The 15,411-nt window shown below is 36.5% G+C and overlaps 2 protein-coding genes across 15 annotated transcripts in view; one reads left to right on the top strand and one right to left on the bottom strand.

Annotated features, from left to right (window-relative positions):
• Positions 1–15,411, bottom strand: part of LOC145684106 (uncharacterized) — a 510,020-nt gene that overhangs the window by 143,393 nt on the left and 351,216 nt on the right. The gene's annotated exons all lie outside the window — the stretch shown is intronic.
• Positions 1–15,411, top strand: part of LOC145684103 (xaa-Pro aminopeptidase ApepP-like) — a 75,479-nt gene that overhangs the window by 29,870 nt on the left and 30,198 nt on the right. Inside the window, exons 5-7 of the mRNA XM_081755994.1 lie at positions 759–884; positions 9,014–9,269; positions 13,832–13,952. Coding sequence (XP_081612120.1) covers positions 759–884; positions 9,014–9,269; positions 13,832–13,952 — 503 coding nt within the window. The remainder of the gene's footprint in view (positions 1–758; positions 885–9,013; positions 9,270–13,831; positions 13,953–15,411) is intronic.

Genomic DNA, 15,411 nt, shown 5'->3' with positions numbered 1-15,411 from the left:
TATTTCTTGTTCTGTTGCTTTTTCTTGTTCTTTGATCAATTTCAGTCCATGTGTGTCTTTCAGGTATTTGAGTATAGGGTGTTACAAAACTATAGGCTAACCAATTGCCAACGTTGATTCAACATTGTAATTGGCTGCTTTACCGACCATTCACGAACTAATTCAATTTTCAACGTAGTAAACCTTGCGAAACAAGTACAATTTGCGATTCAGAGTGCAAAGTTGAAACTCTTGTGTAAATGACACCAAATTGTTGGTTAGCAAAGAAAAACTTTCAACTTTGTTAGGTCAACGTATTCTTTCACTTTATTTGTGCAATTGCTAACTGCCACCCATGCCGGCCATTACCCTACGTAAGGCCTACAAAGTCTGCTGCTAGGGAATAAACTCTAAATTCTGAGTGTCACTGAATGACTGTTAACATAACCAAGTATGATTCTTTTATTTTACTACTGATACAAATTAACTAAGCATACAGAGAGAGAAATAAGTAACTTGATCAAACTGGATTTGAAATGATCTGCTAGGCCCTCATTCCGCAAGGATCTAAACGCAACAAAAATCATACAGAAGTAAATATGCTGCCTATCAAAAAATACGCAAAGTTTACACTATTTTGACGCAAACGGCTACAGAATGAGGTCCTGCTGTCATGAGACTCATAGCCAAAGCTGTAGTCTGGAACTATAATCTACAAATGCTATAAAAATCTTAAGTTTTCTGAGGTACAGAAACGTTATTCTAGTCTTTCCTTACAGACAACCCCTATCATCTAAATTTGGTACTAGAGGATGAAGACCTTGTGGATATTATTTGGACAGAGGACGAGGGAAGACCACCTTATCCCAACGGTACTCTGACCATTTTGGACTTGAAATATTCTGGTATGTGTCATTTGTTTCTATTTGAAGATTGTTTTGTTTTCTTAAAGTCCATCCTTGGTCATGTGCATTTTATTTTCACCAATATTATTTGTGTAGATAATAGAATATGTTTGTCATCTGTCTAAAAAGAAAAAAGCTTTCTGCTACATATGACGCGTTCATTACAAAACGGAATCTAGTCCACTTTTCGATCATTTTGGACATATTTAACCTTTTAGATATCTATCTGGAGCCAGTGGCGTAACTAAAGGCAACCCTGCAGACAGCCCTTGTCTACGTCCCACTTCACGAGTTGGGGCTTCCCTGATGGCTTGGCCACCCCGCAATGCGGGGTCTGCGGGACCCTCATTTACGCCCCTGTCTGGAGCTCCTTTCAGAGCTTATAATCTTCAAGTACAAATATCGTAAATAACTCTTATGTCAAAATAATGTTAACTTTTTCATATACTTAAGAGTACCGTACAAACATTGTGTCTCTTTTTCTTACAATTTTAGTAATACGACTTGATTCCCTTGTACAGTGGACGCCCCATCTACATAAATAAATACTAGTTTCTCCCATGATAACAAAAGCTTTCAATTATTAATGACAATGAACGACATATATTTTAGCGCCACAAGAGCTGGTCACTTTTTTCGATGTTTCTGAAAACAACTCATGACAATTTTTCTTCAAGCATGTTATCTTGTGTTCTATCCACTGGCTTATCTTTGGACCAGGGCCGCCCACAGGGAGGATGTATGGCGCAAGCTGCGCCATTGAGAAAAATTTTGGGGGGGATTTTACTCTATTTTCGAACTAGCAATTTTACTGTCGGAATAGCATTAAAACACGATTTTGAGAAGCTAATTTTCAAAAATTTTCCGAGGTTAACCCCCGTACCCCCTGCTTCGATACTCGATGAATGAAGTACCGCGCAAGTAGCCGTATGAAAGGAAAGGTTGGTTCGTTTTAAGAGAGAAGGGCCGCCCACCGGAGGGATGAATGGCGCAAGTTGTGCCATCGAGAAAAAAAATTGGGGAAGAATTTTACTCTAATGTCGAATAAATAATTTTGCTGTCGTCAGAATAACATTGGAACACGATGCGATTTTTTTTTAAATCTCGAGAATGAATCCCCCTACCCCCTGCTTAGAAACTCTATGAATGAAGTACCGCACAGGTTGCTATATGAAAGGATGGGCTGGTCGGTTTATCGCTTTGTGTAGGTACTTTACCCATTTTCTGCTGGGAGCATTTATTTATTTCTTATTTATACCATGTACGACACTTAATAAGTAATGCTGTTCAATTGCTACATGATGTATAATAAATGAATTAATGATAATATTTTGTATAGTTTTCTGTTTGTGCGATTACATTTTCAAAACTGAAAACCAGCTCAAAAGTGGCATCACTGTGTACAATAGAGACTTTCCGTGAGAGGTCGCTCCAGTAGTATTCTATATATTCAGCTCCATGTATTGTACAGAGTGAAGCCAGCTAGGCAGTTGTTCGTTTTTCGCAGATCCTGGAAGATGTAATCACACATTCACACACATAGTACACTACCAAGACTACTAATAAAAGTAATGCCATTTTTATAATTATTACTGCCCCTACTACTACTACAAGCATTCTATAATACTACTACAGGAAATAAAAATAACAACAAAAATAACAATTACTACTACTATAAAAACTACTGCTACACTGGGCAATTGTTTTTAGAGGACTTGAGTTTTGAGGAGGGAAGAGATTATTAGTTTTGGGGGGAGTGCGCCATCAGCTTTGGGGGGGATGGGCACCCCTGCTTTGGACAATAATATTTTCGTTAAAACAGAAATTAAAATTTAAGACAATGAGAATTGTAAGTAAGCAATAACTCATTAATCATACTATATCTTGTCGTCTTGCTAGTGTTAAGATGAGTTTATTTAGGGTATAAAATATGTAAGTTCAAGTATACCACAGGGTAAACAAACATTCGCTAGGAAAAGAGGACTACTAACAGCAAGAAATGTGTCGTTGAGCGTTCGAAAAAGATTTACTAAGAGTCTGGTATCCGCTTTACGAATCAGAGACGTGGACATTGAGGAAAGCTGAAATATCCAAGTCGGAAGCATTTGAAATGTGGTGTTGGCGCAGAATACTGCGCATATCATGGACCGAAAGGAAAAGGAATCAAGACGTACTAATGGAAGCTAATGAAGGACGGCACATCATGAAGATAGTAGGAAAAACAAGAAAGAGAATGCTTGACCGTCGTATTCGGCACTCCTTACCCTCTTCATTATAACAGTAGAAAGACGACAGTAGGGTTGGTGTAGAAAATATGGAATACGTTCCTAATATGAAATACCTATTTATTTTCTCTGCTATGAGCTTTCCGAGTGAAAGTATTGTGAATATAAGGACTTGGTTTCCCTCTTTTTAGGTAGTAGTAGTTTCTTACCAATAGCAAGAGTCTTTTTCGTTTTGGTGCAAAATATTTATTTGAAGTTAGCGAGTTTTAGAGGAGATCTAGTTTATTCTGAAGAGGAGCTGTAATTTTACTAAAAGGCGTGTGTATTGTAATTGAATTTAAGTGTTTTCAGCTACATATATACTGTTCTTTAAGAACATGAATATAAAGTTGCGGAAATTTCGCATGCATGTGCATACAAACATTACTGTCCAAGATGGCGATTTTCCTAATATGTAATACTAGCTTGATCCAAATATAGAATATTAAGAAGATAGGCTCAAGTATATGTAAAGTAGGGAAAGAACCTTGGAACTGTGAATGATGTCTACAATCAACATAAAGTTTTGACAGATACGAAGAAAGTAGTGAAAATGAAATGAAATGAAATCTTTGAGTTTTACGTCCCACGGTTATGCCGGTGAGGCTAAAGGAGACGGTGATTATGAGAAATGAATGAAATGGTGGAATGAAGAAAGTGGGAGGAAACGGGAGAACCCCGAGAAAACCCACGCACACGGTGTTTGTCCACCACAAAGTTCACTTGGCGGGAGCAGGGTTTGAACCCGAGACCCCATGCACCAGAGGTGAACGCTCTACCACTGAGCCACCGCGGCCCGAAGAAAGTAGTGTGAAAAAAATTCTGTTGTCTTCACGTGTTAAACCTATGACAGTTATATTGTTATGTTAAGTATAAATATTGTTAAATAAATTCTCGGCATTTTTCATGTTTTAAATCGATTGGAAGATTTATTGATGTGCCTCAGAGTTTTTAAATAACACTCAGTCATTTCCGTGGAAATAAGATACCGAGAAATCTTTTAGTGATATATTTTATCTTTCTTTTAGTGATATCTTTTTGTGAAGACCTTTTCAATAATACACTCATTTGCTAACCTTCTAGTAGCTTCATTCTAGCTCAAAGGATGGCGTCGTCATCACCAATCTTACTATGTAGAATACATAAATATAATCGTAAAAAATATTGAATAATAAAAGAATTCAAAAAATGTAAGCAAAATGAACAGATGAATATCTACGAAATTGTATATGTAAATTATCCATATCATTGATCCCAAAGATAGGTGCAACAATAGCCATGAACTACAGATCCATTAGACATTCAAGTTGAGTCTGTAAGTTCTGCATAATCAACAAGTGTGTTGTTTTGGTATGTTGAATCAAACTCTCTGTTGAGCAAATATTAGTATAGCTTTCGTTCTTTGCGATCCACTACGGCCCTTCTTGCTAATCGCGAAAGCCAGATTCAAGCAACTTCTCCAATTGTCAGCAACTTGTTGCTGTATTGTTTGATTTGGATAGAGTCTATGACACTACTTGGCGGTGAGAAATTTTGAAACAGATATTATATTACTAAATTTCTCATAGCCACAAGAGAAAACTCAAGGAATTTCCTGAATGAATATTATTTTAAGATACATGTAAATCAGAGGCGGATTGGGAGTACAAGGGCCAACCTAGTGAATAATGCTTAAGGGTCTTGATGAATACCGAGTTGGTCTGGAGTCTGGATTGTCCTTTAAGGAATAAATCCTTAGCTGGAGACTTATGGGGCGTTTACACTTAGTCGATTTAGTCGCACGACTAAATCGACTCGCTGCATTTGCCACTAAATCGAAGCAACTAGGCCGAATCAGATTGATGGATGTGTTCAATTATTTCAACCACAGAAAATAGAACGTCTTTTAATTCAGTTGCCAGTCGATTAGTCGCCTTCGATCAACAAGCGATTAAGTTGAAGTCCCGTTTACACGGTCGATTAAGTTGAAAGTGACGTCAATTCAACTGAATCGAACGCAAATCGACTAAGTGTAAACGCCCCATTAGATGGCTAAACCCCCGCCCCCACGAAATGTAAAGTTGTGTATGCGTATCTATAGCCAAGTATTATTTCTCTTTCCCACTAGAGCGCGCACACAAAAGTTTCATCTTGTTTTTACTTTTCCTTAGCTCCTTATTTTTATCTTTTTTTTTCTGGTGGACGATTTTTCGAGTAGCTTGAAGGCCTCCACGCCCTCCCTTCGTTAATTCTGTTGATGTAAATTGCTTTATCGCTGACATCCAACAAATTCAAATAAATGAATGAAAGATATAAAAATATAAAGCTTACCTTTACCACTTGAGAAGTTGGTAGAAAAAGCAGTTTTCGCTGCTTTGCATCACTTCCAGCTGCGACAAGTGCATTATTCTATGTTTCTTTACGTTTCTGATATCCGGAGTTTTCTTTCTTTCGATTTTGTGTTAATCGTGTACCTTTTCTCGATTCCATCACTTTCGTATTTTAAAGAAAACTAAATTCGCAAAATGAAACAGTTCTACGCAGAGAGTATCTCATATAGGTAGAACATAATCCTTACTACAGTTTTGGCGTCACAAATATGCAGCTATTTGCGTACTGTGCGTTCTTACCGTTAGCAATGGTCGCAGATCTAGCGGAATTGTACTGAAACTGAACTAGAACACTCCGAATAGTGTTTACTTAGCTATAATGGAATTTATTTTTTAACGCTTTTCAATCCTATCTTTAAAAAAAGGAATAAGTTCGGGTTACAATAATGATCGCGGTTCATTTTATCATCTTGAGATTTTAGATGGTAATGAAAACAATCGGTGTTGCAACTTAATAAAAACAATGTGTGATTTTATGATTGCAAAATTTATTTTCTAGGGATTGGAAAGGGGAGATTATGCTTTATTACTAGTCGCTGTGAAATGAAGTGTTAAGAAAATATCAGAAAGCTAATCGTTAATCGGGTTCAAAGTTATGGCAATGATTAATTGTAATATCTTTCCGTGACCTGTTTGCTTCAGGCAGGGGCCCCTTCGTATTAAATACAAATATGACCTGTGTAATCCATAATTTCCCTAGGATGAATTATTCCACATAACGCAAGCATAGGTACAATTCAAATTATATTATTTTTAATGTTACTATTTGTAGCGTATCGCTTACCCCCAATGCCGCTATATACGCAAATGGGCCCCTGTCAATATTCGTGCACTTCTGTTAGGTATATCGAATTAGAAATCCCATTTTGCTATCCCCCTTCCTCTTTATCGACTCGAACTTTTAAAAACCATGATTACATCAGCAATGGAGACCTCCTTCTACCCGAGGTTTGAAAACTAATAATAAAAATAAAATAAAAATCATAAGTTAGAAAATAAAGATTTCCAAGTAAGGATTGGTGCGTTCACTATTTCCCGTGTATTTTATACAGTATATACGGTAAAAAGAAATTGTCCCAATCTAATACCTTGTTAATTCCCACAGCTTTGTAATGTCTTTGTTACTCTTGGATAAGAACATGGAGAATATTCCTTGAAAATCCTACTACCTTAAGGAAACCGTGTTAGACATGGAGTTGGAAGTGCGAGTTGTGGCGTTGGAAAGAATTGGGTCCCCTGAGCACAGCGGTGATGTTAGAAAACGGTCCCGTAGCCCGAAACCCAACAATTCGGGCCCCACATATTTAACCTCAGGTCCCTTCTGTTCGATATCAAATATATTGCGCTGTCCCTTACTGACATGCAGCATCACAGTATTGTCCTGTAATGTTCGGTTGAATAACATTCAGGCAGGATAATAGGGAAACTTATTTTTGTGAGCAAAAAGCATGGAGAGTATGGCATGAACATTCTTTTGGGCCCGATTTCTTGGGCTTCGGGCTCATTTACGACATCAAGGGTGTGTTCAAGTGAAATGACCCTTTCCAATGCAACCACCCACGTCCAAAAACTCCATGTTTCATTGGCGAATAGAAGGGACCTGACCCTATACTTTCAGGGTCTGATATCTGGAGACATCAGGCCCCGGACTCGATTTGCGGCATCATCGCTGTGCTCAGGGAACCCCGACCTTTCCATTACCACCTCCAAGAACTACATATTTCATTGGTGAATTGAAGGGACTCAAGCTCGAAACTTCGGGACCCGATTTTGGGGCTACGGTCCCGTTTTCTGACATCACCGCTGTGCTCAGGGAACCTTATTTATCACCACCACTCACGTCCAACAACTCGTATGTCTAATACGGATTCCTTATCGTAGGAGAATCAGCTCCATGCTGTTTATATTTATCGATTGCACACCACATTATTGAATGCATAAATTATGGACGAGATTACATTTTCGAGTTAATAACTTACATGTATTTTTGAGACTTTCTTACTGTTTTATTGATTTTTCAACAAATACGGATATTGGTTGGGCAGACCCCCTTTCCTTAGTACCCCCTTCGCTAGCACAGCGGGACCATTAGTTATGTTGCTGGTTACTATGAACAAAAACGAAGTTTTGAATTAGTAGTAACTAATCAAGCAATATTCTAAATGATTTTGCAGAAGGCAGGTCAAACCCGGAAATTTCCGGCGGCCCAGTCCCCCTCTGGTTTAAATTCCAGTTCCTCAGAACGATTTCTTCAAGAAACTGGTATACTACATGACAATGCTCTCAGTGTTATAGGCTGCCACCGTCAACAGTGATCTGTCACAGATCCATACTTCTCTCCTTAGTTTACCTTACGTTGTAATTTTTGTTGTTTAATTTTTGGTCCAAACACATTCATTGTATTACTCTACAACTTCAACTCACATCAATTGCTGGGCAAACGAAACTGAGTTTCAGTTTTCTGATCCAAAAATATAATGTGTGGGCAAGATAAACGATCCTTACATGGTTGCATATCAGACACTCTTATCTAAGTCATTTCTATGTACTGCTATGCTAATCACTCGTACTGTGAAGGCTATAACGTCCCACTAAGTATTTGGCACATTTATGTAGAATATCCCGAATACTCAGAATTTAACGAAAGTTTAGGACTACCTAAAAATCTTAATTATATTTTAGAGGATAATTCGGACTGTAGCGAAAGTTTTGTCTCTTTTATGCAAGAGATTGGAATAGTTAACTGTTATGAAATTCTCCTTCTAGATATTTCCTGTCATGTGCTACTATTATTACTGTTTTTAACTTATTTTCTATTTATCTGTTTTATGTGTATTTCGTTTCTATTATTTCTAACCTTTTGACGTCTGTTACTTGAATTCTAGTTTAGCATTTTTTTATTTGTTAGTTAGTTTTAATGTCTCATTTTGAAAATTTTGCACTTCGCTTAACTTCATTTTTAAAAGTTTAACTTAGCTCCTTCGTGGCTAAGTGGTTAGTGTATATGCCTTTTACGTGGGAGACCCGGGTTCGATTCCCGGCGAGTGTTCATCTGGTTCGGATTCCACGTTAATCAGTAGGTTCTCGTCTCATACAGCATCTCTCCTGAAAGAGATGCTAAACTCAAATTCAGTGCTGAAAGGGACGCTAAACTCAAACTCAACATCAAAAGTTTAACTTTAAAATTTTAACACACATAATGTGTCAGCAATTAGCGTTACTGTGAGTGGACAAATAATCTTGCTGCTGACATTTTCATTAAAATCCACAAAGCAATCAATCCGTACAGAAAATTCATTCTTAGTTTGAACTTTATCATTACTAGAGTCACATGTCGTTTTTCAAGTCTACATTAGAAAAAATAACTTTCCAAATTAGAAATGCCAGTAAGAAATGGTTTGTTGTAGGTTATTAATGTAACTGTGAAACCTTACGATTTTATTATTATGTGAATTATTTTATAAAATATTATTTTGTGAGTTTTACTATCTTTCAGGAAGACCATGGGAAGATAAGGTAGCGGAGGTTCGTAGCCAAATGTCAGATCATGTACCTAAATTGGATGCCTTCCTTGTCACAGGACTTGACGAAATCGCTTGGTTGCTGAATATGCGGTCCTTTGACGTTCCTTACACGCCCGTGTTCCGTTCATATTTACTAATTACACAGAATTCATGCGTTCTATATATTCCACCAGGAAGGACAACACCAGAAGTGATTGATCATCTTCAAACTAGTGAGGATTATGTTGAGTAAGAACATTTATATATTTTGACAATAAAAGTTGCTGTTAAAATTTTGATTGGGGTGTAAGAAAAATCCGAATTTTAGTTTAAAAAAAGATGGAAATTTCCACTGAAAATAGCCATATCAGCACTACTAAAATTAATTCTAAAACAAATAAAATTTAATGTTTCAATGCGTTTCTCAGACAATCTGCATGTTTGATCAGTAATTAAATGTTTTATACACAGAAAATAGCTTTCTCCTTACAAAACTGAACTGAAGCGAAATGCCGTACATGTTCGGAGTTCCTTATTGAATGATTATATTAATAACATGCGGCAAAAGAGCCAAAATGTTTCAAAAGCACCAAAAAATTATGACATTGAGAAAAGATTTTAAAAAGTGTTTGCATTGGAAACATTTTGCAAAGAGTGCAACCAAAACACAGGAGTGTTTACCTGGGTATTTTATGCAGTACTTAAAATTCCCAGCTCTAGTTATTATGTAATTGGTTTGAGATTTGTGTCTTACGTCTGGAACATCAAGGTTATGAGACACAAGACGTATTATTAACGTAGTCTCAGAACCACAATTGGAACTTTCACCCGGTCATTCTCTGGGTCTGCAACAGTGATAACGTTGGTCATCTGGGACGATCCGGGTAACGGTGGCTCAGTGATAGTTTGCTTGCCTCTTGCGCGTGAGGTCCATGGTTAAATCGCCGATCCAGTCAGTTTGTGGGGGACAACATCCTGTCACTGAGTTTTATGGAGATACTCCCGTTTTCTTCCACTTTTTCATTCCACTAATTTCTCCATCATGATTCAGTTGGTTTAATCATCGTCTCTCTTACTCTAAAGCAGCGTTTTTCAAACTTTTTCATTCATGGAACCTTTTCACGTCCAAAATAAAATGACGAATCCCACGAAAATAGTATTAAATTATTCGGCAATTTATAATAATAATGCCATTTATTGTGCACCTTCTTTCACATAAATAGGTACTTGCAAAAGGAAGTAGCACCTCAATAGTTTTCTTCGACAACCCCGAGTATTCTTTTCTCAACTGGCACCAGAAGTCTATCAACGGCAGCTTCTTGAACTGAAATTGAAGGGATAATTCGGACGTCAAGTCTATTAGCTTTTCGTATTCGCCAACAGTGAAGCGAAGAGGCTTTCCTTGGATGTCACATGGATTTCTGACTGACTGAAGTTTATGATATTCATTTTCTTTTTCTGGAAAATACTGATTTACAATGTGCTGCATATTCTCCAAAGGTTCAATAAATTCTTTAGTTATGTCATCGAATTATCCGAAATTCTCTTCGTTCTCCTGAAGAGAATCTTTCAATGCAGGAAACACGACATATTCACCGTGAATGATATTTCTGCTCCAGAACTCTAACTTCCTCTTAAAAGCCGTGATTTTGTCCTCTGTCGTAAATACATTTGCGTTCTTTCCTTGTAGGGACAGATTGTCCTAATTCATTTTTACGAATATATCAGCTAGATAAGCAAGCCTAAGCCACCACTGTTGATCACTCAAACGTTCTTCCAGCTCGAAGTGGTGATTGATGAAAAATCTCTTAACTCACCTCTCAGTTCGAAGAACATGCTTAAAACTTTTCCGTGAGAAAGCCATCTGACTTCTGTATGGCGAAGAACGAATTGATGAAGGCTTCCCATGTCGTCGGAAAGAACTGTGAAGAGATTTGCATTTAGTGCTCTTGACTTAATAAAGTTTACGATAGTAACAGCTTCATCAGAACGTTTTTGAGGGACTATAGCATCTTTATGGTCATTACCTGACCGTGCAATATACAATAACTACTTTTGCAATTTTTCGCCACTTCCTTTATGCCTGTAACAGTTCCAGCTGTTCTTCCTACCATTTTCTTCGTACCATCAGTGCAAATATCAACGCAGTTGCCCCATGTTACCCGATTTTCTTCTAAATACGCATCAATAATTCTAAAAATTTCTGACCCAGTTGCATTAGACGGGAGACTTTTACATCCGGTCTTCCACAGTTTCCTTATAATGGTAATGTGCAAGCACAAGCAGAACAGCCAGACCTGCTACATTGGTTGGGTTGACTCATCTATTTGTAGTGCAAAACTTAAACTAACTTTTAGATGAGATAGAGACTTGCGAATTTTTTATTCGCTTCCTCGAGGTCGGTTTATATGGAACCCCTAGGAACTCCTTGCGGAACCCCTGGGTTCCGCGGAACACACTTTAAGAAATGCTAGTCTAAAGAGCATAATCGTCAAACGTAAACTGGAAGGTTTCATTTTTGTCCGGGTAACCCAAAACTGTGTATACCTTCCCAGACCCGTTGACCAAGACAGACGCAGAAATATCATACATAATATCAGTTCAACAACATTACTTCAGAATTTTATAGTGTATTAATGACTTACATGTTCGATTCCTGACGTCACATTTCTTAATTAAGGTACGATTTCTTGAATATTTCACATAATCAATTGCATGTTTATCCATCTTCCCATACTGAATAAGTAATACAATGGTCTTTAACACATACTATACGAAACTCTTTAGCAAAATACTGTTTGGCCTCAGCTGCATCTGTCAGATTCTATACCTCAAGTTTTACATGTTCTCTCGATCAAACTTAGCATCATCCATAAGATAAAGTTAGCTTTTTCCTTTCTATTATTCTCGTGTGCTAAACTATGATACAACTTGCAGTTATCTTTCAATGTAGTGGTTTGACATACACACACGCACACATCCTTATACAAGAAAATTAACAATCTCATACATACTCCATATCATGTTTCGTTGCCTTGAGTTACACTGAATCTAATCGATTTAGTTTTGGTGTGACTTACTCACAAAGTCTGTTGTGTCACGGCTCTGTCTGGGTAAAGGGTCTGGTAAGTCACGGCTCTACGATTCAGTACAATTGTGTATGTTGTTTTACTGTAATAATAATTTGCTGACACAAATTAATTGTTAATAACGTATGAATGAGATAAGCATTAAAAATGAACACCGTTTTGATTTATGCAATTTCTGAGTTTGTGTAATATAAGCAAACAATAATACAAAACACCTTCTTTGAAGTTGGGTCGGTCTGAACGAAATTTAGTGGATCCATCATCTAAGAAATAAGGATCACTACATTCGGTGGCCGAACTCGGACAAAGACAGCTCGACTCGGCTTGCACGTGGTACTTTACTTCTTTGTAACTACTGGCTGGATCTGAACAGAATTTAGTGAAGAAGTAACCCATCGCCTAAAGAATAAAGATCGCTTTTATTTGGTAGCAACATCGAGTAGTGACAGGCTCGGCTTGTCAAAAAACGCTGTGTTCCACAGCTTTGCACATCGAGAGCTTCTTATCTCGGTGTATCTTGCTTCTTAATGCTTGCTTTCTATTCGTCTTATAGACTGTTCAGGAATTGTTAGTCATAACTTCTTGTTAATTTTCGTTTAAACTAATAAGTTGAATAAGGTTCGTGCAGTACTAAGTTTTACTTTAGTGTTGTAAATACAGTCATGGGAAAACTAATAGCAACTCCTTGGAATTTTATTCACTTATAAGGATTTCAAAGAAGTTTCTATCTAAATATGCACAAACATACAATGATATATACATCAAATTAAAGGAAATTTTACGTAAAATCCAAATCTACCCACAGAGGTTGCGTATCTTTACAATAATTGATGATATTCAACAAAATGTGTGGGAAACGAAACACAAATCTGTCATGCTAAATGTTCATTTAATGGATGACTCGATGTTGCTTTCAGTTCGGTCTGCGCTCAATAAAGTAATCCACGTTCCAAGTGTGCACTATGGTTCCTGTATCCTTACTTGTTGTGTGGGTGCCCTGGGTCACATAATTATGTTGTTCTAGTAGTGTTATTTTTACTGAAATTTAAAAGCGATAGTTTTACCCATAAATATTGATTTACCGTTTATAAATTATTGATATCGGACATCGACATGAGTAAAACGTGTGACATTACACCTCGAAAAGAGACTAGAATTGAAACATGAAGTGAGTGTTCCTTAACTAATGCTGAAATAGCCCGGATTATGTAACTGTATAAAAGTACAGTGGGTAGACAGCTGGCCAACATTGGGGAAGCAGGATGCATAAAAAGTGGAAGAATTTGCAAATGTGGTCGAAAAATAAAATCTTCGCCTAGACAGAACAGTGCACTGAGACGGTTGTGTCTTGCAGACAGATTTGAGTCATCAGCAAATCTTGCTACAAGTTGGAGGGAAACATCTAGTGTCGACATCAATTTTTTTAGCCATAAAATTATATTTGATGATCTTTAAAAAAAAGAAAAATCATCAATATTCCTTTTTAGGTTATATTCATATTTAATCTTTGGGTTGGACGGCATCTCTCACATTACACACCACAATTTTATTAAGCTCGTTAATGCCTACTCTTTATAACATTCTTAGAGCGTACATAAACGAACACGTTGTTAATGATGCTTCTAATAATATATACTCACTTGCTAAAGTAAAAATAGTTTCCTAGTAAGGTTTCAATTAATTCAGAACTTAGTTGAACTAAATTCAGTTTTGCATTTTTAGGATAAAAAACTACGAAGATGTTTGGAGTGACTTAGAGGAAATCAGCCAAAATTATTCCCATATTATGTTACCTAGTGCTTACAGCTACGCACAAGGAGCGAGTTATGCTGTTTACAGTAAAGTAAGTAATATAAATAATTCGGATGTTATACTTTAAAAGAAAAATAATGCCACAGTTTTCTAGTGTCTTCTTCTACTTTCTTTTCTCTTTCCCTTTTTGGTGAAGACATTGACATTATATGCAATTACAAGTAATGAACAAATTTATTATGTATAAGTAATATGCTCACCTAATATTTTCGTGTTCTATAGATGGTGCTGAATATTAGTCCAAATTGTTTGTAATCTCTTACATTCTGGAATAACGATAAGGTATCAACACAAATTCTAGTTTTCAATTATCTGTCTTAAAATTCGTTGCTGGCTTCAAACATGGTCAAATGGTCTTCTCTCAGTCTTCAGCTTACTAGTTGATTTCTTGAATCAATTAAGAAAAACACTTCTATTCATTTTGTCTCTCTCTTTATTACGAATATATATCAGCTACTTACGAATATATATCTCATTGTCATAATTTTGCTGTAGATCTCTTTTATGAAAACATAATTTCTTCTGCTTTTTTCCAACTGTTAGAAATTATATATTTTTCTCTCTAATAGTATCCATTTATCACAGGAAGTTTAGAAATTTAGTATAGCTTATCTGGAATCCGTAATACAACCAAATCCGGTAACTCGTAAGTTAATATTGGAATAGTAACAGAAGGTTAGAAGTAAAATCATGATTTTAGGTACATTGTGAAACTTTTAGACGTCAATGTATGAATCAAATTAATTAGAACTCGATTCGCCATTTAAAATCAACGGTGCACGGGATTAAAAAGTGAGACCATCCTATCGAGCTAAGATATCTTAGGCACTCACTGATATTAGTCTCAGTTTTATCTCTAACTCTCAACATCACTCACGAAGTCACGATTTTCAGAGCTAATTTCTAGCACATACAAAGTTACTTCCTCTTCCAGAATTTTTGATTTGCTTGTGACTACATAATGCTTGTTTGAGTTCTTATAAAATACCTACGTTGCATCTCCCTGTATAATAGTACTCCTATACTTTCTATTTTATTTTATCACCCTCAGAGATAGGGGATTTATCTCGGACACTTTTTATAATGGGATGCTCACATTTTTGCGAAGTTTGTATGTTCCATCCTAGGCCATAAGAAACTTGTAGCATACAACTTGTTCGTGAGTTTTACCTCGAAACTTTTGTATTTCCTCTGATTTAGGTAAATCAATTCTTCTATGTAAATATTAGTATTTTGCTGTCTTACGATAGAGAGAAATAAAATTAGTAATCCACTGGAAAGTTACATAGGCTAATTGGTTAGGAAATTCATTTTACATTCTGGAAATTGTTCAAACCATATTTAAAGTTATGAATTTCTTGGTTTATAAATATCAATTTGATAGCATTTCACATTTTAAAACCTCATTCTTAAAAAAAAATGTTTGGAAGAGTGAATCACGTCATAGCAAGACTGCAACTGCTACATACAAAGGTTTTAGGTGTTAAATT

The sequence above is a fragment of the Thermobia domestica genome, chromosome 4, assembly GCF_964235325.1.
Source record: "Thermobia domestica chromosome 4, izTheDome1.hap1.1, whole genome shotgun sequence".
Taxonomy (NCBI): domain Eukaryota; kingdom Metazoa; phylum Arthropoda; class Insecta; order Zygentoma; family Lepismatidae; genus Thermobia; species Thermobia domestica.
Note: the sequence above shows the minus strand (reverse complement) of the source record. Positions and strands in the feature narration are given on the sequence as shown.